This window comes from Phoenix dactylifera, chromosome 6 (assembly GCF_009389715.1).
Source record: "Phoenix dactylifera cultivar Barhee BC4 chromosome 6, palm_55x_up_171113_PBpolish2nd_filt_p, whole genome shotgun sequence".
Taxonomy (NCBI): domain Eukaryota; kingdom Viridiplantae; phylum Streptophyta; class Magnoliopsida; order Arecales; family Arecaceae; genus Phoenix; species Phoenix dactylifera.
In genome coordinates, this window is record NC_052397.1 from 17,214,775 (window position 1) to 17,236,207 (window position 21,433).

At 40.9% G+C, this 21,433-nt stretch overlaps 3 protein-coding genes and 1 non-coding gene across 5 annotated transcripts; 2 read left to right on the forward strand and 2 right to left on the reverse strand.

Annotated features, from left to right (window-relative positions):
* Nucleotides 1–3,835: 3,835 nt before the first annotated feature.
* LOC103707625 (tubulin alpha chain-like) lies at nt 3,836–7,203 on the forward strand. The gene is made up of 4 exons (XM_039127641.1): nt 3,836–4,070; nt 4,160–4,530; nt 4,622–4,803; nt 6,562–7,203. The coding sequence occupies exons 1-4, from the start codon at nt 3,848–3,850 to the stop codon at nt 7,025–7,027; spliced, it is 1,242 nt and encodes a 413-aa protein (XP_038983569.1). The 5' UTR covers nt 3,836–3,847; the 3' UTR covers nt 7,028–7,203.
* Nucleotides 7,204–7,754: 551 nt separating this feature from the next.
* TRNAT-AGU lies at nt 7,755–7,828 on the reverse strand. Its single transcript has one exon. It is a non-coding gene; the product is annotated as a tRNA-Thr (tRNA).
* Nucleotides 7,829–12,184: 4,356 nt separating this feature from the next.
* LOC103707626 (probable inactive poly [ADP-ribose] polymerase SRO2) lies at nt 12,185–14,915 on the forward strand. 2 transcript variants are annotated; one of them, XM_008792183.4, is made up of 4 exons: nt 12,185–13,225; nt 13,319–13,560; nt 13,651–13,787; nt 14,220–14,915. In XM_008792183.4, the coding sequence occupies exons 1-4, from the start codon at nt 12,255–12,257 to the stop codon at nt 14,316–14,318; spliced, it is 1,449 nt and encodes a 482-aa protein (XP_008790405.2). In that variant the 5' UTR covers nt 12,185–12,254; the 3' UTR covers nt 14,319–14,915. The 2 variants fall into 2 exon arrangements, with proteins under 2 accessions (XP_008790405.2, XP_008790406.2); XM_008792184.4 differs by having other exon boundaries at nt 13,723–13,787.
* On the reverse strand, nt 14,637–19,608 carry LOC103707627. The gene is made up of 4 exons (XM_039127642.1): nt 19,298–19,608; nt 18,944–19,197; nt 16,263–16,370; nt 14,637–14,915 (listed from the first exon to the last, which is right to left on the reverse strand). Exons 1-4 carry the CDS (start codon nt 19,434–19,436, stop codon nt 14,793–14,795), a joined length of 624 nt encoding a protein of 207 aa, XP_038983570.1. The 5' UTR covers nt 19,437–19,608; the 3' UTR covers nt 14,637–14,792.
* Between the last annotated feature and the right edge of the window lie 1,825 nt (nt 19,609–21,433).

Here is a 21,433-nt window from a genome sequence, read left to right on the forward strand (position 1 = left end):
CCTAGTGCCCACGTGGGGGCCACATGAGGGGGGAACACGGGGCTCCCCTGCCAGATATTGTCCGGTTCTGGGGCTTCACGCAAGCGTCCTTCACCCCTCCTCGGTTTTGTTTTCCACCCAAAACGCGTCTGCAGGATTAGGAGACACCCGCCTCATATGCCCAGGCTCTAGAACGAGTCTTTCCGATGTGGGACTATTGGGCCTCACACCCTTCCCACCATCGGACAAGAGCCGTCCTCGGCTCTGATACCAAATGTCACGCCCCCGCCTCTGCGAGGCACGTGAGGCATCTAGTGCCCACGTGGGGGCCACATGAGGGGGGAACACGGGGCTCCCCTGCCAGATATTGTCCGGTTCTGGGGCTTCACGCAAGCGTCCTTCACCCCTCCTCGATTTTGTTTTCCACCCAAAACGCGTCTGCAGGATTAGGAGACACCCGCCTCATATGCCCAGGCTCTAGAACGAGTCTTTCCGATGTGGGACTATACACCCTTCCCACCATCGGACAAGAGCCGTCCTCGGCTCTGATACCAAATGTCACGCCCCCGCCTCTGCGAGGCACGTGAGGCACCTAGTGCCCACGTGGGGGCCACATGAGGGGGGAACACGGGGCTCCCCTGCCAGATATTGTCCGGTTCTGGGGCTTCACGCAAGCGTCCTTCACCCCTCCCCGGTTTTGTTTTCCACCCAAAACGCGTCTGCAGGATTAGGAGACACCCGCCTCATATGCCCAGGCTCTAGAACGAGTCTTTCCGATGTGGGACTATTAGGCCTCACACCCTTCCCACCATCGGACAAGAGCCGTCCTCGGCTCTGATACCAAATGTCACGCCCCCGCCTTTGCGAGGCACGTGAGGCACCTAGTGCCCACGTGGGGGCCACATGAGGGGGGAACACGGGGCTCCCCTGCCAGATATTGTCCGGTTCTGGGGCTTCACGCAAGCGTCCTTCACCCCTCCCCGGTTTTGTTTTCCACCCAAAACGCGTCTGCAGGATTAGGAGACACCCGCCACATATGCCCAGGCTCTAGAACGAGTCTTTCTGATGTGGGACTATTGGGCCTCACACCCTTCCCACCATCGGACAAGAGCCGTCCTCGGCTCTGATAGGATATATGTATAAAAAAAAGAAAGAAAGCTCAACCCCGCATTGCCTCGGACCTCAATGATGTCAAGCAACTGGAGAGAACATCGGCTTCTCCCACTAGTTTCTCCATCAGAGCATTCATTTTTAAGAGCCAAAATGTCCATTCCTTCTTCCCTCCCTCTGAAAAAATTTAAGGCAGAAGCATTAGTCATAACATTGATGTATTAGTCATCATTAAAATTTATTGTTTAATATATAATAAAAAATTGGTTATTGAAGCTTTCTATAAAAAATTGTTGTAATTCATTATATTGAGTTCTTAATATCTTAAAGTTATATATATATATATATATATATATATATATATATATATATATATATATATAGAGAGAGAGAGAGAGAGAGAGGGGGGAGTATAGTTTTTTTTTCTTTTTTTATAAAATGTAAGTACACTGCTTCTTCGATCATTTGACTAGATCTATAAGTATCTTATAGTATCTTTCATTATTTATACTCTGTATTTTTTTTTATATAATGTATATGGCTCAAATTGTGCTACCTTTGAATCATATATTTAGAAGTTTTGGACCTTCGTTGTTTCCGGTTGGTTTATTTTTTTTTCAGTAATTTATTTAATCAAGGAAACAACTACAGCGAAGTTGGCTTGGCATCCATTTCTCTTTTCTTTTTGTTTTTTTTTCTCCCTTTAATATTGAAAAGGGTTGAATTTTAGAGGACATACTATCATTTATCGGTCTCCCCACAGGCTACAACTTTCCATCCAACATTTTTTTTATAGAAAAATTTTTATGAATATTCTTTTAAATAACAAATTTTGTACAAGTATTTTTCTAAAATTAATATTTGCATGTATCTCTTTGCAAAACACTTATTTTTTTAATTCTTATTTTATACTCCAGCCGGAGTCAGAACGGTTCGATATTCCTAACCCGAGCCAGTTCGGCCCGACCAACGTGATAAACTTGTGATCACAAGGACCTTCCCACTGAAGTGGTCCAAAGTTGTTCTTCCGATTCACATCAAACGGTCGAAAGGTAATGCGGTTGTAAAGAACGCCGTGGCATTTCCGAAAAACGCAACCAGTTTGAAATCGAAATCGCAAGCGCGCGGCATATGGACCGCTCCCCACCATTAGGATTACCGCGGCAGTTAGCCTCCCGTGTCTTGCCCTTGGTTCTCCGCTGGCAGCCGCCCGTCCATCGGCGGTAACCACACCGCGGTAAGACCAATAAATAACGGGACGCACAAATCGACGAAACGTAATTGGGTCAGTAGGAGGTCAAAAAGTTGGTCTTAAGAGAAATAGAATCCTCCCCTATAAAAAGGCCGCGAGGGCGAAGGGAGAGAGGCATCGAAGGCGTCTTCATGGACGCCAGCCGGCCTTTCGTTTCTCCCTTCTCTTCCTCTTCTAGAGAGTTTGAAGGAATTCGAATATGAGGCATCTCGATCCACATTGGCCAGGCCGGGATCCAGGTCGGCAATGCCTGCTGGGAACTTTACTGCCTCGAGCACGGAATCCAGGTCCGATCTCTTCATCTCTTTCCTCAGATATGTAGTCATTGCGATTCTCTGATAGTTTTCCCCATTTTTTTACCTAATCTATCTGTTCATTTCGATGTCGTTTATTGATCGTTTTCTCGTTTATTTCTATCATTTTTTTTTTACGCCAGATATATGTTTATCTGATCTAGAAATGGTGGATCCTTGTAAAATGCTTAATGTCATGTTAGAAGTCGATGATTTTGCTCGCGGATTTGTAGATCTGTGCTTCCTGATCAACCTGATGGTTAGATCTGGCGATATGTCTTTTAGATCCAGAGATTACTCGATTTTCTAAGAAACTTTCTTTTGAAAGTGGATTATCTGTTCGTAGGTCGACAGATCTCTGCTTTGTAGCTCTTTTGATGGTTGGATGTTTTTGAGATCTAGAGATTGGTATGTAATTTTCGATTTCTTTTTTTCCTTTCAAACATGCCTTGGTGTATCAGTACATTAGAACATGCCGATCTCCATTTTGTTACTGTTATTGCCTCTTCTATTTGGATGGATCCGTCTCCTCCTGTTCTTATCTGTTTTTTTTGTTTTGTGCGGATATGTTGTTTATTGAGAATTGAGTTAAGATAGGTATACGGCTTATGCTGTAATGTTATATGGCTGAGATCAGATTATGTTTATTTTTGTAAGCGGTTCGGGTTTTCATCTGTTGGATAGATGGAGCTAGGGTTGTTCATTGTTTGAAAGTTTGATCTTGGCTCAGATCTTTTTCCTCAGCCTTCTTGCATCTGCTCTGTTCTTGAATGTGCTACATTGGCATCGCTTACTAGTTTGTTTTTCTTCAGAAATATTGATTTTGATAGATTTTCTAGGTATCTGATGCAGCTTGTCTTCTTTATTTCTTTTAATGGTCATCTTGGACTAGGTATTCCTTGCATAAATTAGTCTACGTAATTTTATAACAATTAACTAGGTGGCAATGGATTGGATTTAAAACCTCAGTTTCATGATTTTTAGTCTTGGTCTTTATAACTATTAACTTTCTTTAGATCTTCAGAATATATTAACTGTTATTTAGTCTTGTTCTTTATTATAATTATTGTTATATTTGTGTTTTTGCTTGTGCCTTCTTTGACACCAGCTGACCTCTAAGCTTCAGGGTTTGGGGTTGAATCTAGCTCCAGTTGCGTTCGCTGAACGACCTTCATTAGAGTTATTTTTTTCTCTTTTGCAGCCTGATGGACAAATGCCTGGTGACAGGACTGTTGGTGGAGGTGATGATGCATTCAACACCTTCTTCAGTGAGACTGGTGCCGGAAAGCACGTTCCCCATGCTGCGTTTGTTGATCTTGAGCCTACTGTGATTGATGAGGTGAGGACCCGAACATTCCGCCAGCTCTTCCACCTGGAACAGCTCATTAATGGCAAAGAAGATGCTGCTAATAACTTTGCCCGTGGCCGCTACACCAGTAATTCTCCATTCTCAAAATTCTAGCTTCTTATTCTTTTTTCTTTTTGTGTCTGTTATTTCCTGATCATCTTGCTTGCATTCCTGCAGTTGGCAAGGAGATTGTCGATCTCTGCCTTGATCGCATTCGGAAGCTAGCTGACAACTGCACCGGCCTCCAAGGCTTCCTTGTCTTCAATGCTGTTGGTGGAGGGACTGGCTCGGGCCTTGGCTCTCTTCTCCTCGAACGCTTGTCTGTTGACTATGGCAAGAAGTCAAAGCTTGGGTTCACTGTGTACCCCTCACCCCAGGTCTCCCCCTCTGTTGTTGATCCATACAACAGTGTTCTGTCAACCCAGTCCCTCCTCGAGCACACTGATGTTGCTGTTCTCCTTGACAATGAGGCCATCTATGACATCTGCAGGCGCTCTCTTGACATTGAACGTCCCATCTACACCAACCTCAATCGCCTGGTCTCTCAGGTGTGCAAGTGCTATACTAACATTTGAGTTCTTAAGCTTTGGTGCTTTCCTGGGTGACAGTTTTCTAAAGGAAGCCTTTTGCACTCTGCAGGTGATTTCTTCTCTGACTGCCTCCTTGAGGTTTGATGGTGCCCTGAATGTTGATGTCACAGAGTTCCAGACCAATCTGGTTCCTTACCCAAGGATTTACTTCATGTTTTCTTCCTATGCTCCTGTCATCTCTGCTAAGAAGGCTTACCATGAGCAGCTCTCCGTCGCTGGGATCACTAATCGTGGCTTTTGTAATATTTGAGCTCAATACAAATTGGGCTCAGTATTTTAGAGACTCAGTAGATGAGTATTTGGGTTAGGACACTAAATGAGCCAACTTAGGTCTATGGTTAGTAGCCCATTTGAGGGATGTCACTTCATATTGCAGGTTGAGGTAACGGCCCCTGCTGGCCAGTAGCGAGAAGGCCAGCTGTTGGCCCCCATTCATGAAGAAGAAGAGGTTGCCACCTTATGCTTCAAGCTGAAGTGACGGGCCCAGCTGGCCAGGAGGAAAAGGCCAGCTGTAGGCCTCCCGTTCACTAAGGAAGGAGAAGGTGTCACCTCTACTAAGGTTCTTCTTCAGCTCCTCTGGAGTATTGAACCGCAGGCCCGGCCGCGGTTGCCCTAGGGCACCAGACGCAGCCGCAGGGCCTCCAGGCCCTGGCCGAGCCCCACCTCTTCTCTAGTGAGGAGGTGGTGGCGCCACCACAGAAGAAGGAGAAGGAAAAAGAAAAAGAAAAATGAAGAAAAATAATGAAGAAAAAAAGGGGGAGGAACTTATCGGACTTTGAGCTTCATCCTCGGACGGTGGTCTTCCTCTGGAGGGTTTAGCCTCCAGGGACCTTCCTTACCTACTCCGATCACGGCAGAGGAGGACCACCATCTGAGGATAAAGCTCAAGGTCCTGTAAGTTCCTCCCCCTTTTTCTTTATTTTTCTTTATTTTTATTTTTCTTTTTCATTCTCCTTTTGTGGTGGCGCCACCACCTCCTCACCGGAGAAGAGATGGGGTTCGGCCAGGGCCTAGCGGCCCTGCAGCCGCGTCTGGTGCCCTAGAGCAACCGCGGCCGGGCCTACGGTGCAGTAGGTGCCCCCACGCCGGGTCCAGTTGGCTAGGCCCAGATGGGCCATTGGACCCGAGCTAGGCCTAAATGGGCTCGGCCCAGCTCTTCAACCAGGCCGGGCCCAGTCCCACAATTTGGGTGTGGGCCGAGCCTAGTTGGGCTTGGCCTAGTTCTGCTGTTGGGCTTGGGCATAAATAAAATATTCACCCTTTTCCCGCTTTGCCATAGTTTCACTCTTCTCCCCGGTTTCCCCACTGAAACAGAGGAGAGGGGTGTCCTTGGCAGAGGTTCCCGACCCCCGAGGTGACTAACATCGAGGGCCGGTGGCGCCTGTGGTCGAAGTACATTGATAGCCACAGGTGCCTCCTTCCCTTGGTTTGACCTAATAACTGGGTGAACAAGGTTTCTACCTTGTTTCAGTTGGCCGCAAGGCCAACAACTTTTTTTAACTGATTTAACATAAGAAGCAAAGTCTTGCCTTGTCTCCAGCTGCTGTAATATTCATCAATTCTCTCTTTTAAGCCTTCAGAGTTTCAGGGTTCTTTTCCTTTAGCTCCCAGGTTTAGGGTTCAGCTCCTTTGGTTTAGTACTCCAGAGGGACTGAGGAAGAAAGAGAAGGTACAGTAATCTGAGTTTAAAATGAGGAGTTTAAATAAACTTCTTTAAACGGTGACCTCGGGAGAGATGGCACCTTCTCCTCTACAACTAGCCTTTTTCCCCTAGCCGGCTGGGCCCGTTAGTTCAGCTTGAGATATAAAGTGGCCTTCTTCCTACTGGCCAGCTGGGGCCCCGTCACCTCAACCTGCAACATGAAGTGGTAGCCCTCAAATGACCAATCAATCATGGGCTCAAGTTGGCCCATTTAGTGTCCTAGCCCAAATGTGCATCTACTGGGCTTCTAAAATATTGGACCCAATTCGTATTGGGCTCGAATATTACACCTTTGAGCCTTCTTCCATGATTGCCAAGTGCGACCCACGCCATGGCCAGTGCATGGCTTGCTGCCTCATGTACCGTGGCGATGTTGTGCCCAAGGATGTGAATGCCGCAGTTGCCACAATCGAGACAAAGCGCACCATCCAGTTTGTTGACTGGTGCCCTACTAGCTTCAAATGTGGTATCAACCATCAGCCACCCACTGTGGTTCCTGGCGGCGATCTTGCAAAAGTGCAGAGCGCAGTGTGCATGATCTCCAACTCCACCAGTGTTGCTGAAGTATTCTCTCGCATTGATCACAAGTTCGATCTCATGTATGCAAAGCGTGCATTTGTGCACTGGTATGTTGGTGAGGGCTTGGAGGAGGGAGAGTTCTCTGAGGCTCGCGAGGATCTTGCTGCATTGGAGAAGGATTACGAAGAGGTTTGTGCTGAGGATGAGGATGGTGATGAAGGCGATGAGTATTAAAGGCTATGTTCTGGTAGCATGTCTTCTCGCTATGTTCCTTTTTTGTGCTGAAAATTAAAGTCTGTGCCTTCGGATATTAAATGATTTCCAGCTTGTCGCGCGAATGATATTAGTGTAACAGTTGCGGATATCAATTTCTTGGTTTGACATTTGTGAATGATGCATTTTTTGTTTCATACTGGCTAATGCTTGTAAGTAGTAGGTTTTTTTTTTTTTTTTTTTTTTAACATTGTCCATTGTGCCGGTTGCCTAGATGCAACAAACAAATATAACCAGTCTAAGAGCAGCGATGAGCTGGACTTTTGTTAACCATTTGTTTTGCAAGATGTTTGTAGTGATAATAAGTGTTTACCTCTGCCTCCATTCTTTCGTGTAAGTTGAATCAATAGCATTTCCGTGCTTCATGGGCAATAGCTGGAAGTTGCAACGCTACGAGCCTTGGCATCATTTGTGGTGGCCATTGCCTCTGGACAATAAGTTGCTGCTGTGTATCGATTTATTTTTCAATCCGCTGAGAAAGGGGAGGCTCCATAAGAAAGCTAATGTCTGTTCTCGAACCAAACTACCAAGTATTATTTGGAGGCGTTATGGTCGCTAACATGTAACTATAACCTCATAAAACCTAGGCATCCTAGTGCTTATATACAAGCTCTGAATAAAAACTAGAGACAAAAAAAAAAAAAAAATGCTACCCTAAAGTATTATTTGGAGTCAACGGTCGAGTGATTGCTTTCGTTGAGAGTCGAACTCAAGACCTCCCGCTTACTAAACGGGTGCTCTAACCAACTGAGCTACGAAAGCTGAACGAACTTTTGCTGACGAGATCTTTAACAGGTTGTACTATGTAACGGGTCCATAGCTTGACTCTTGTAACATCACCTTAAAAAATGAAGCTTGATTTATTTTTTATTTGGCTGAGTCAAATTTGAACTTATCAAACACGAGTCTAATTAATCAACTTATTATCTTAAATTGAGTTGAAATTATTTCAAGCTTGTATCAAGCTTATTAAGTTTCATGGAAGCTTGGTTCAAACTTGAATTAAATCCTATTCGAGCTTAAATTAATATTTAACTAATTCAAAAAATTATTCAGGAAAAATGAACATTTCATTATGAAGCATAAGTTTATATAATTTATTAAATATACTATTGACTTCATAAACCTTGTTTTTTTAGAGGAAAGGAAATGGCCAAAGCTCAAAATCTAGTTTTTTGAACATGCTAGGGTGGACTAGCCCTCTAGGTTCATTTGGTTGCAAGTAGGATGATATGTGTTTTGCCTTGGGTTGAAGGTAGCGGAAGGTGGGGTTTAGTAGGTAGAAGCTAAGCCATATGGTTGTCCCAAATGAGGTTCAGCTATTATAAGAATGGTCAAAAGTCTGAAACCTTTCCCCTCTTATCTTTGTTTGCCGTCATTTCTGCTTAGGAAGTTTTTATATTTGATGCTCTACATGATCTACTATTTAGCTTATTATTCAATTTGATGGCATTTTGTTTTAGGGAGCATGAATTGATTTTGCACCCATTACAAAAATACAACTACTATTACCGTTGCTGCTACTGCTATTATTATTATTATTGATGGCCACTTGTTTCAAAATATTGCTAGTGTTTGTGCTTACAAGCCAGACACATTTGATACAGTGCATAATTTGTCAATTAGATTGCTATTAATTTATTGGCATGTTTCTTTAACATATATAGCAAATGCGATGGCATGGAATTTGCTTACAAGGTTGTTATATTTACTGTCTTGTGTGATTTTTGGAGGTAGGTTTTGCTTCTTTTTGGCCGCTGTGCAAGTTGGAAGCCAGTCTTTGGAACCACTGTCGGTTGGACCTAATAATTTGTGAAAGTGATGTCATATTTTGTCATGCTTAAATTACTTGAAACCAGATGGGGTTGGTGGGGCAAAATTTTCCTAATTAAAAAGAAAAAGAAGATCTCAACTTGGATCATATTGGCTGTCGAAGTCATCATATTGATCGAGGCTGTAAAATGATGATTTATGGGACCTGGTTAATATATCTTTAGAATTCAAGGTTGATGAAGATCAACTTTGCCCGAGGTGTGAAATCTTACGTTGTGGGTGGTTAGTGATGCTTTGGATAGTATCTCGAGGGTGTAAAGTCAACCTAAAATAAAGTCCACTTATCGAAAAATTTTCGACATGGGACTTTCCAGGGGTTAAGTTAGTCGGATTTTAGAAAAATATTAAAAGTGAGAGAGACAATGTGTATCTGAAGATTGGTTAAGATAGAAAATGACATACTTGTCGATTCTCCAGCTTTCTCTCTCTCTCTCTCTCTATATATATATACAAGAAGGGGTTGATGTTCGCTACTAGTCCATTACTAGAATTGGTGGGGTATGTAATAACAGCTCAGTAACGACCCATTGCCCTACAACTGCATAGTAACGGTCATCCATGTGATGCAGACTGCGGCAATTGCGCCAATCGTAGGATTATGACTGAGCTAGCATAACCATTGTCAAGATTATGAGTGCGCAGCTAATAGATTTTAATTGCTGCCCAACGGCTCGGAAAACTCCAAAATTGCCCACATCGGTGTACCCAAGGTCAAATCGTTGAAAACTCTCCGCATCAATATCAATTGAGAGGCTAATTTTTGTTAATATAGGGCCCATTATGACATTATGGGTCGTGAGCTGCTGAGAATCCAGTTAAGTATCATATATTAGCTGTGCCAAGATGAGGGTTTTACCTCATAGGCAATTGAATAATTTTCAGATGATTATCGGGTTCAATTGATATGCCTCATAGAAATATCAAGTGCATCACCGTCCATGAGAGCCTGGACCATATCAAGTGGATCACATGAGAGATACAAATATACAATTGGGTCCGCTTCACATAATTTGGGCACATCATTTGAGATATATTGTTCCGTCCTTAGATGCGCAGGCCCGTGTCGCTTGAGCAACTTTTTGCCTTTCTAGGGTGGTTGAGTTTTATTTAAGAAATATTCCGTTAATTTAGAGACTTTCTATTTGAAGGGGGGAGGGGGTGAAGAGGAGTTGAGAGAATGAAAGATACAAAAGCCAAACAAGACCCAGTAGGGAAAAAAAAGAAAACAAAAGCAAACCAAAGCAAACCAAAAACAATAAATTATTGACATATTCAATTTTTCAAACAAGTAGACAACTTTCTTAACTTGTATGAATTTTGAATATGAATTTTGCGACCATTCATTAATTATTTATCAGGATTTATTAAGATAATTTAATATATAAAAACTAATATGTAGAAATTATATTTTAAGTATTAGTTGTTGCTGTTCAAATCTCTTCCTAAACCTCAAGGACATATATATAAGTAATTGATAAGATGATGCAATATAACATACATCGAAATAGTGCAACTGCTTCGAATTTGTCAATTACATTTAACATTCATGTAGATATGAGTTTAGTTTTAACATGCCGAATCCTTACCCTTTTTTTTCCAAATAAAGCTTCAATCTCTGCGTGATCCACAATTTTTTTCTTATAACAAGCTGGGACGTCACCCAAAAATACTTGTCAAAATAAATTATTTAAGTTCTTTAGCTCTGTATTAACTACTCAAGATCTACCAAATATATATCTGATACGGGACTAAACATACATTCATACCGATCTTCATATACTCCCCCCATTTAAGCCTCTGACGTTCTTACCAAGCTAAGATCCAAATCAGTTCAAATTCCATCACAAATACCAAAATTAAATTATAGTTATTCCAACAGGTTGCAGCATCCTCTAGTCTACATGGGTCATGATTTGGGTCCTTTTTGATACTATTTGTAACGATCATAAACCTACTTCAAAAATGCTATCCATAAAGCATTATTTAAATTATTTGATCTTATATAAATATCCCAAATCTATCTAATATATAACTCTGTAGGAATCCTCACACTTCTTAACCCAGATACCACATGCATGAATCACTCATTGGTACTCCATATAATAGTTCTCCATTTTTATTATTAGGTACCAACCGATAAATCTCAGGATATTGTGCGACATATCTTGATTGAGATTTTCTTAAGCTAGAGCCAATATCTTTAAATATGAATTGTTGTAATTATAACACCAGATGTTAGTCTATGAGGCATTTAACTCATAAGTGAACGAGGGATCCTAGAAAGAGAACAAAGTCCCTTCATTTGGGGGATAATACTAGCTGCATGTCCACCAAAAGAAGAAACTCCATTTGGGGAGAATACTTGCTGTCCACCAAAAGAAGAAAAATAACTATAAATAGAAGGGGTCATAAGGTAAACAAGGTGGAGGTCAAACCACACGCACGAATATAGGACCGAAACATCACCCGCTGAATCTTTCCCTCGTTCCTTTCTTTGCGCCAAAGCAAAAGCCGCACGTACGTCCAGTTGCAACCGCTTACAAAATAAGCTGAAGAGGCGTGGCCGCTCTTTCCGCCGATTCCCGCTACGTACGTTTGCTTAACCCCCAAGTCACAGCTCCCGTGCCGCCGCAAAACTCCCGGCCCAAGAAACTCCCAGCCCAAAGTCGGTTCATGGAAACTTTAAAAAGACTTTTCTACCCTTGACGTGCCAAACCAAAACATTCGCATGCACCTAGAAGGACCCAAATATCCTCATCCACCCACTTCATAGCTTAGCTTATGATATGAAAGTAATAAGTTAATTGACACGTTCAAATCTATTTCTTAATAAGCAGATGATATATCAATTAGTAATATATTTGCTTTTCAGAAGATAAGAAGTAAGGCTATATTTGCTTTAATTAGTAATATTGCATCATAATATTCAATAAATATACTAATGAATTTATTTTTTATTTTTCACTCAATTAATTAGTTATTTGTTTCAACTCAAAAAAAATGAGGGTAAGAACTTGCATGAAATATTATACTTCTGCTAGTTTTTCTTAGTCTATAGCCTCACGACGAAGCTAGGCTCTAAGGGCCGTTCATGATGGCTTAACATCCAAGAAGCAATTAATGTTGGTAGGGTCCAATTTGTATCGTACATTCGTACGATATTATAATGGCAAAAGTGTAGTTTTCATAAAATCCATGGCTCTTGTGCTAACCCGTATGACCGACTTCAACACCGCCCCGAAGGGTATATAAATAGAGGAGAGATCGGCGGTAAAATTCGAACCCTTCGATGTTCTTCTAATAGCCGTTTACTTTCAGTTTCTTCGTCCTCTTCTCCCTCCCTTGTTTTGTGCCGATGGACTTCACGGCCAGAATCGTCGATTCCAAAGGGAACGAGCTCGCCTCGTTCCCAACCAAGAGAAGCTCCCCTCGCGGCGTCGAGAATTGCCCAATCGGTGCATCCTCGTTCCAAAGATCTAGTTTTTCTTCCGATTCCTGCTCCTCCAATGGTTTGATCCAAGATTTCAAGAACTTCAGGAAGAGCGGGGCTCCCTCTAGGTTCCTCTGCTTCCGTGACGGCTCATGGACCGACTTCCCCCGCCAAGTGTTCGATATATTGAGGGCTGGTTTCATCGCCGGAAAGGCCATTTTAGAGGTTTCTGTTCATTGCGGTACGTATATTTTTGACTTCCTGCGGTTGACTCAGATTGATTTGGCGACGGGAGGTTCGAATCCGATTGCCTGGATTGATGTCAATGGACAATGCTTTTTTCCAAGAATGGTCGTTGATGAGCAGAGGAACGCACCCTGTCCGAAGCTGGAGATTGAAGTAAGAATCGACAAGGGCTCTTCGATAGCGCCATCGGATTGTAACAACTCTCTTAAGAGGAAGAGGGATGAATTCGAGCCCATCGCAGAGCACTCTGATGAGAGTCCTGGGACCTCCGCGACCGCGAGTTTAGACAGGCCAAGATGGCCGGGAGCCGAGCTGCTGGGAGATGGTGATAGGTATCGCAAGCTCGTGGAGAAGTTGTTTCTTGATGGGATGAGGAAATTTGCTCCAGATGCGGTCATCACTTCCATCCACAAATGCTCGCATTCCGGCCCCTGGGGGAATTCGAGATTGAAAGCTTTTCAGATGCGGATACAGATGACGAAGGCCAATCGGGGCGACGGAAATGTGAAATTTGGATGGTATGCAACGTCGGCGAGGGACACGGCCGCCGTCATCTCTCATGGTTTCGGACAGCCTAACAACCAAGTCTTTGGTTCTGGTGCTTATGGTGTTGGCATCCACCTCTCTCCACCACATTCCCCATACACAAGGTATCCTACTTCTCAGTTTCATGCTTCTAATGTTTTTTGTAACTCGGTTCGATGGCTTCTAATCATGGAGGTCATCTTTTGAAACGCTTCAAGCTCTTTGCTGTCTGAGGAGGATGACAATGGCGAGAGGCACATCATGCTATGCCGGGCAATCATGGGAAAGTCTGAGAAGGTTGAGGCAGGCTCCCTCCAGTTCCATCCTAGCGGTGAGGAGTTTGACAGCGGTGTCGATGATCTCGCCAACCCGAAATGGTATATTGTGTGGAGTACTTACATGAATTCTCACATACTTCCTGAGTATGTTGTGAGTTTCAAATCCTTGATGCGTTCTCAAGGTATTTAATTATCCTTCTTTTTTCTCCCCTGTTTACTGGCTCTCTCTTTGTTATGACTGTTGGAAACTCATGGAGTTTATGATTGATCAGATCCACAGAGAATGATGAGTCCATCAAAGAAACCTTGTTTAACAAGTTTGTCCTTCCCAAAACTATTTGCAGAGATGGCAGGATCTCTTCCACCCTCGAGAAAACAAGAAATGGAGATCTTCTATAATCATTACAAGGTAATTTCCAACAAGAAGCTTCCTTTGCAGCGTAATCTTGGTTCCATTATTGTCTTAATCATTTGCGTGGTTCATTGCTTTGCTTGGTTTGGATATATGATTTGTTGTTCGCTCTTGATGATTTAAATTTGCTTGTTCTAGGATTAAAGAGTTGATCAATTATATAATTTTTAATATACTTTAACCAAGTTGATAGGAAATTTATCAATAAAATTTAAAAAGGTTTGGGTTCTTGCAAGATATGCAGAGAAAAAAAAAAGACAACGAGGAAAAAAATTAGCAATGCTGAAAACTTTATCAAATGACCTTTTCCCATAAGTTTGTTTAATCATCTTCGTTGTACAGAACTGTACTACGAAATGATGTTCCAGACTGTTATCAAAAATAGGATCAGACTGTCCTAACTGAAACATATTTTTTCCTTACATTCAGGCAGGAAAGATGAGCAAAGACACCTTTATTAAACACCTGAGGTCTATCGTTGGTGACAAGATACTGGCTTCCACAATCAGAAGGATTCGAGAATACTGAAAATGTGTCGGTCTTGCTCTGTGTTTTTCAAAGGTATGTGGGCATCATCTTGTGGAATGTTGTTGTTGGTTCTCTGCTAAAGAGAAATTTAACTGTAATGAGATACCAAACTGAAGAATAGCAAATTGGATTTTTGATCGAGATATTTTCAACTATCTGATCTGTTTAATGACCGACATTTCATGCCTCAATTTTCAAAAAACAATATTCCACCGCTTGGCTGGTTGATCATCCATTAGGCAGGAGTATGATTCAAAAATAATCTGTTTTTCATTGTGGAATAGAGCCCAACTTGTTAGCCAAAAAGATCAAATGGGCTACTTGTGAGAAACATTACGAACAATGATATTGAGAAGTTCCAAATAATCAGTCTACAGCTCAAATTCAGATTGATAAGGAGTGGAAGAATATTACAAGCATAATAGAGAATTTTTTTTAACATTTTGGAATTTCATTTGGAATATACACGCACTTTCAGTTCACACGCGGAACCACTTGAGATAGCCTTTCATCTTCCAGAAGTGTGTATGGATCTACATACGGCGGTGGCGATACTGGCATCTTACTGGCATCATGCACAAAACTTGGCCCAAAGTACTGCAAACCATACAAAATAATTGTTATGTCACTGGTTGGAAAAACTAGATTAGGATGCAAGCAACATAGAAACTATCAAATTTAATTTATATATTACAAACTAGGTTGTCAGAAAAAAAACATTTCTCCATAAAAGTTGTTCCCTGTTCACCTAGAGATAATGACTAGTTCATAAACTGGGCGCTTAAATGACATCAATCAAGATCCCAATAATAAAACAAACCTTTGGACAAGTCTTCTTTGCAATTTGATCTTATAAGGGCTAAAAGGTGGTTTAATTATTTAAGTGACAGAAAAAATGAGTGTTTAGATTCTCAAGGTCACAATACCATAACCAAATAACTTCAACCTCTCTAATCTCTCCTCAGATTTATAAGCATGCACAGGCTGTCATGGTATACTTTGTTCAGGCATAAGCTCAATGTGAGAAATATACAGAATTGCCCTAGAAAAAAGTATGCGCTGCATCCTAAAATATTGAGAAGATAAGAGTAGTATCTTTTTTTTTTTACTTGTCCAGCTATCCTATTTAATCGCTACAAACCACACTTTCCAGCTCTTATGCACCACAGTTTATTCTGCAGTGTATGTTCTCCATATTTTCATATTAATCAGAATATGTGTCTTAAAGTAATGAAACTTTGAATTCCATGTTTCGATTTCAGTCTATGTAATACTATAGGAACTCATAAATCATGTTTGACATTGTTCGCTTGATGTTCACCCAAAACAAAAAAGTGATGCTTCTTCGCATTCGTCATGCTCTATAGCCACTTCCCTACACCTATACACTCCCATGCATTCACAGTAACTCTTTTGCCCGAATACTGGAACTTCCATTGGGTGAATTTCCACAATGCCGTTTTCTGTCATGGATGCGGAGTTGATGCAGACTTGAAATGACAAAGATATGTTAAGGCTCAGGCACCCTCTAGTTGGTGTGCTCTTGCATGACTGAGAAAGCCACCCGTTTAAGCTGAGTAGAATATATTACAATCATTATTATATCTTAACCCTTCTCGGCCGAAGATATCCTGATTTGAGATGTATCGATCCGAATATGGAAATATGGTTGTAGAACAGAATGAAAGACAGTACGTCACTTTTCAGTAGTTCAGTCATCACACAGTTGCAAGAGGTGCACATGGGATTGTAGCTAGACAAGCTTGTGTGTGTTGCTTGGTGTTACGTATAGAATTCACTGCAGACTTTATGATGTGTGAGTGTGATACTTTGTCTTTCATGACATTATTTTTATGACTCGTTAGAAGTCTGTCTATGAATGAATTCAAAGAAAAATTTAGAACATTTAACAAAAATGGAAGAAGGGATAGACTGAAAGCTTACAAAGTAAAGTGCTGCAAAAAATGCAACAGTAATCGAAATCAGAGGCCAAAAGCCCAAAAAGAATGTGCCACCAATAGTTAGAAGCAGTTTTGCCCTCGGAACCAAACCCTGCATCAAGAAGAACCACACATTAATATCTCCCATGCTTATGAGGGAAGGTAAGCAAATTACGACTAGTCAAACTGGTTGGTATAAACCAAGCGATGTTAATATTGCCACCAAAATCAAAACATTCCATACAAATTATAAAGGCACTAATAATATATAAGAGGATATTGATTGCCAAAATAGTTTTGAGGACAAAGCATTAACAATTAGCAGCAACATAATAGTAAGCCAAAAAGACATACATGATGTCAACATAAATACATGTGAATAGCACATAAACATATAAATATGAAGTAAATAACCAAAATCAAAAACCAACGGCCTCATCTCATCACATTGAAGTCCACTTATTGATACCTTAGTCAAATTCCTCTCAGAGCTCCAATTTATGTAATGTAAGCCCTCCCCTCAAAATAATTCTGATCAGGCCTTTTTATCAAAACCTCGTTAAATCTTTATTTTTGGATGCCCAAAACATATTTAAAAAAGAAAATTGCCAATACCATGTATACAAATTTAAATCATAAGGTGTTAATTGTTCAACCTATTCTAGAGGTCCAATTTTATGCATTCTGTTCCCACATCCAAACAAATAGTATACAAGATTTAATACGGAATGGCTTCCATGTAATATTTCACAAACTCATATCCAGATGATTTCTAATTTGTCTAATTTGTTTGGTAAGTAATATAGTTGATTAAGTATAGCAGGTAAGAAAGCTGCAATTACAAAGCAATTCTTAGACCATGCCTCATGAATAAAATGTTTTGATCAATGGCTAAGATATCAAGTCCAACAATGCACCTGTCATCTAGCCACCTGAAAGTACCTACAAGAATTAATAGTGGTTCAGCTCAGAAATCATGCAGGTATCATGAGTCAACCCAGCTTTCCAAGAAAAAAAAAAAGGAAAATAAGTTATCCGATCCTTGCAAAAGAAGACATACAAAATCTGACTTAGTTTGAAAAGTTGCTTGATCAGGTTGTAGATACTTTACTTTATATAGGATACAATAATATGATTTGGCAAGTAATTCAACAATTAAACATGCTTGGTGCTCAAGTAAGGTTGTCTATGTCATCATCCTTTATGTATCATCTTTTATTTTCAGATAAAGTAATGGGTGGTAAGGTCCAACCTTCTCTCAGATATTGTTTTTACCCTTGATTCTAACTAGTCACTAGTGATGTTTACCTTGCCGACTGCCAAAACATCTCTTTCCATTGGGAAGCTTAATTCCATCTATTCAAGGAATCAAAGTATGATTTGTCTAGTTTCAGAGAGCTACCAAAAAATAAAATCTCAACCTATGGACCATCCATTACATATAATTCTTAATCAACACAACTTCAAACAAGAGAGGGGCCTATATTATACTTGGAAGACAATATGACGGTAAGGTAAATCCAAGTTGCTGTTGAAAAGATTCACATTGAAGCAACCAAAAAGCAGCCCCTCCAAGATTGTAAACCTCAAAAGAGTGCGTGTAAAGAGGGATAAAAACAAGATTGATGTCTATAAAAGTTGAATTATAAGTCAAAAGGCTAACTTTGTTAAGTTGCAAAATCGGACTTATAGCACCACTGACCATTAAAATTGGACTTTCAATTATAGCCACCAAATGAATACCTAGAACTCTTGTCATTTACACATGGAGACACTTGAAGATATAGCACAGAAAAACTGTTTTCTAACCAACAAAGAGATTTTCCTTTTAAAGAAGAATAAGTTTGTGGAACAATCACCTTCCTTATCAAGAATACATGTGAAACAGGGAAGAAATTACAATGTGATAAGGGCAAAATCTCAATATCTAAATGATATAGGTTAATTGGATGTTCTTTCTATGTCCATGGATACATACCCAAGCATGCTCATAGGAGAGAGGATCTCTTTTCAGGTGGCCCTCACACATCCCCCACCCTATCTTTCCAACATAAGCCCTCACACATCCCCCACCCTATTCTGGTCCCTTGAGCAAAGAAAGACCCTTCCCCTCACTCCAGCATGCCTATTGGTGAAGAGTATTGAGTTTTTTTACATCTTACTATTGGTGGAGAGTGTTGATATTTTCTATCTTGCAGTCTTTTACAATGGTTCCTCGCCTCCATGTCAAGGCATTCTTTTTGCTATTCCACCATATTCCTCATCTTAAATCATGGCAGCTGGATTGCTCTTATTTTCCAGTTTCACTTGTTCTCTCTGTCTTCTTACTCTGTTTTCTTATTGCTTGTATCTATTTTCTCTTAATTTTTTCTTCCCCCTTCACTTCCAGTACTCGCCACAAATAGATTCCCTCCAAATTCTTCCTCACGACTACCGTCCTAAGCTATCTCAATTTCTCTCTTCCTCATGACACATCGAATTATGTCACGAAGACATTTAACATGATAATTCACATTAAAAGAACAACAATTCAACAAAAGCCAATAAGATAAAAAATCACAATTTTCATCAACCAGTGATCGAAAAAAAAAACCTTCTTTGTATGAATTTTTTTTCCAATCAATGGAACGATATACTAAATTGTGATGGCAGAGGGAAAGGGAAGAGGAGGTGACGAGTACCGACCTCGAGGCCCTCACTGTTCAACGCCATGGAACGCTTTCTCTGGTCCGATATCCCCTTCTCGACCTCCACCGAAGCCACCCCATTCCTATTCATCTGGCCCCTGCCCCTCCCACCGTCACTCTCCTCCTTCACCTTCATCTCCTTCTCTCCGAATTCATACGAAGATCCCCTATTTCTCTCCTCCAACAACGACGTCGGTGTAATCCCTCTCCTCCTCAGCTCCTTCATGAACAGCGACTCCGGCGGCTCCTCCCCTGTATCCAAACCCCCCCAAAAAACAACTCTATAAAAACCAATCAAACGGAATCTTTCAATCAATAGACATGAAATTCATTAAGAAGACGGTATTCCTACCATTGGAATCGCTGTTGCTCTCCTGGAGGCGGCATCGGACGGGGAGGCCGCCGCGGCCGGCGAGGCGGCGGGGCGGGAAGCCGGTCCGAAGACCGAGGGCCGGCGAGAGGCCGGTTCTGGCGACCTGATAACAAGCCATGGCTGCTAATTTTAGTGCGAGACGAGCTAGCGTTTCTCCCGGGCGGCCGGGAGGCGGTCAGGGGAGGGAGAGGGAGTTACGGTCACCGCGATGGTGGCGGTGAGCGTACAGATACAGGGGAGGGACGGCAAGTAATGATTGGAGATGAGAGAGCCGGATTTTTCGAGGTTTTTTATTTTCTATTGATTTTATATTATTGACGTGCTCTCTTGGAATGGTGTTTTTGTGCGCCGCGACTTCGTGTGCGTGTGTGGTCCGTGTGGAGCCGCGAGGTGAAATATGGGATAATATCCGTCTAGATATTTTTTTTTATTCAAATATATCGTGGTTGAAATTTGTGCATAATATTATTTAATTTTATTATATTTAAAAAATAAATAATTATATTAATATGTTATTAATTTAATTTATTATTTATTTAATAATATTTTTGATCATATAATTATAAAATTTAATTATTTGATTTATATTTTTATTTTTATTCATATTTTAGTATTTAATTTGTATCTATATTTGTTTAAAATAAATATTATTAAAAAATTTTACATCCCACTAATATCTGCATTCGTATTTATATTTGTCAAATAAAATTATAAATATAAATATATTAATATTTTATATGGATCCCATCTAATTTCAACCCTAAAGGCTGCCTAAGTTGGTGGCGGTTTTTGCCTCCACGTGTGGCAGATGCTGGTGGTCGTGTGGACTTAAAATGACTCTAAATGCGTTCAAGAAATGGACCAATGCCAAAAATGTGGTTCGCTTGGGCCCTTGGATTTTTAGGTCAGTCTCTTAGGGCCCGGTATGTATTGCAAGAGGAAATGCTTGTGCGTTTTTTTTCACAAACTTTTTTTTAGGACCATGTTGATGTTATGATGATGATAAAGGTTTGGATTACGTGCGTTGAATTGATATGGAACGTGCCAGAATGAACTGCCCGATCCACCTATTCAGTACAACCTAATCTTTTTGTATTACCGAAATATATCTTAAACCTGATCAAGGTCCAAGCTAGTCAGTCCGGCTCAACTCAGTCCAATTTGATAAATAATCAATTTACGTTTATATTTCATGTAATTACTTACATTTCATATAAATATATTTCTTTAGGTTATATATATATAGCACTATATTTTAGAACTAACAAAGTATGAAATTGTATAAATGCACCATAACTAAAGAATGGTGGCCGTGAACTCCCCAACTACATGTTCATATTCATTCTAATTAATTCAACATGGCTCGATTCAAACAACCCTATATTAAGCTAATCTAGCCTGGTTTTAGTTTAAGATGAAAGAGCCAGGATCCTCTCATGATTGGATTGGAGAGATTTTGGTTTGCCGATCACAGCCATCGCACCATACACTAAGGACCATATTGAATGGGACCCTCCTGGTTGCAAACCATGTATGGCTGTGGGCCTTGCTTGCTCCATCGCAGTCGTTGTCATGGATGGGAGAGGATTCAAACTCAAGATGGAATTGGTTTGGATTAAAGATGCCGAGTTAGGATTGAGAAAACATAAAAATTTGGATTAAATTAGGATTAGCTCTCAATTTGTTCCAGTCTTCTCAAGTTGCAGCAAAAATATAATAAATGATCATAAGTTCTCCATGCCTGAGGAGGTGTTATCGCCTCCATGATTTGCATCCCAGCTGATCAGCACAGGCCAACTAGCTCAATAGCATAGGATGATATCTCTCTTGGGGGGAAAAGAAAGCTTCCAGTACAGTGTTTAGTGGCAGTTCCTCCTCGGGTGGAGAAAACCTGCAGCCATAGACATGGTTTCCAGCTATCATCGTCCTTTTGCTGCAAATCCATAGGATTGGTAATTAGCTTGACGGTGGACCAGTAGGTATACAAATGCAGCGCTTTTGGTATCATTCGGAGAGGGAATCAACTAGTGCATGACGCGTGCATCCATTAGCCTGACTCCAAAATAGAGTACAATATATAGGATTCATGTCCGCGAGCTTGGTGCTACCTACTAT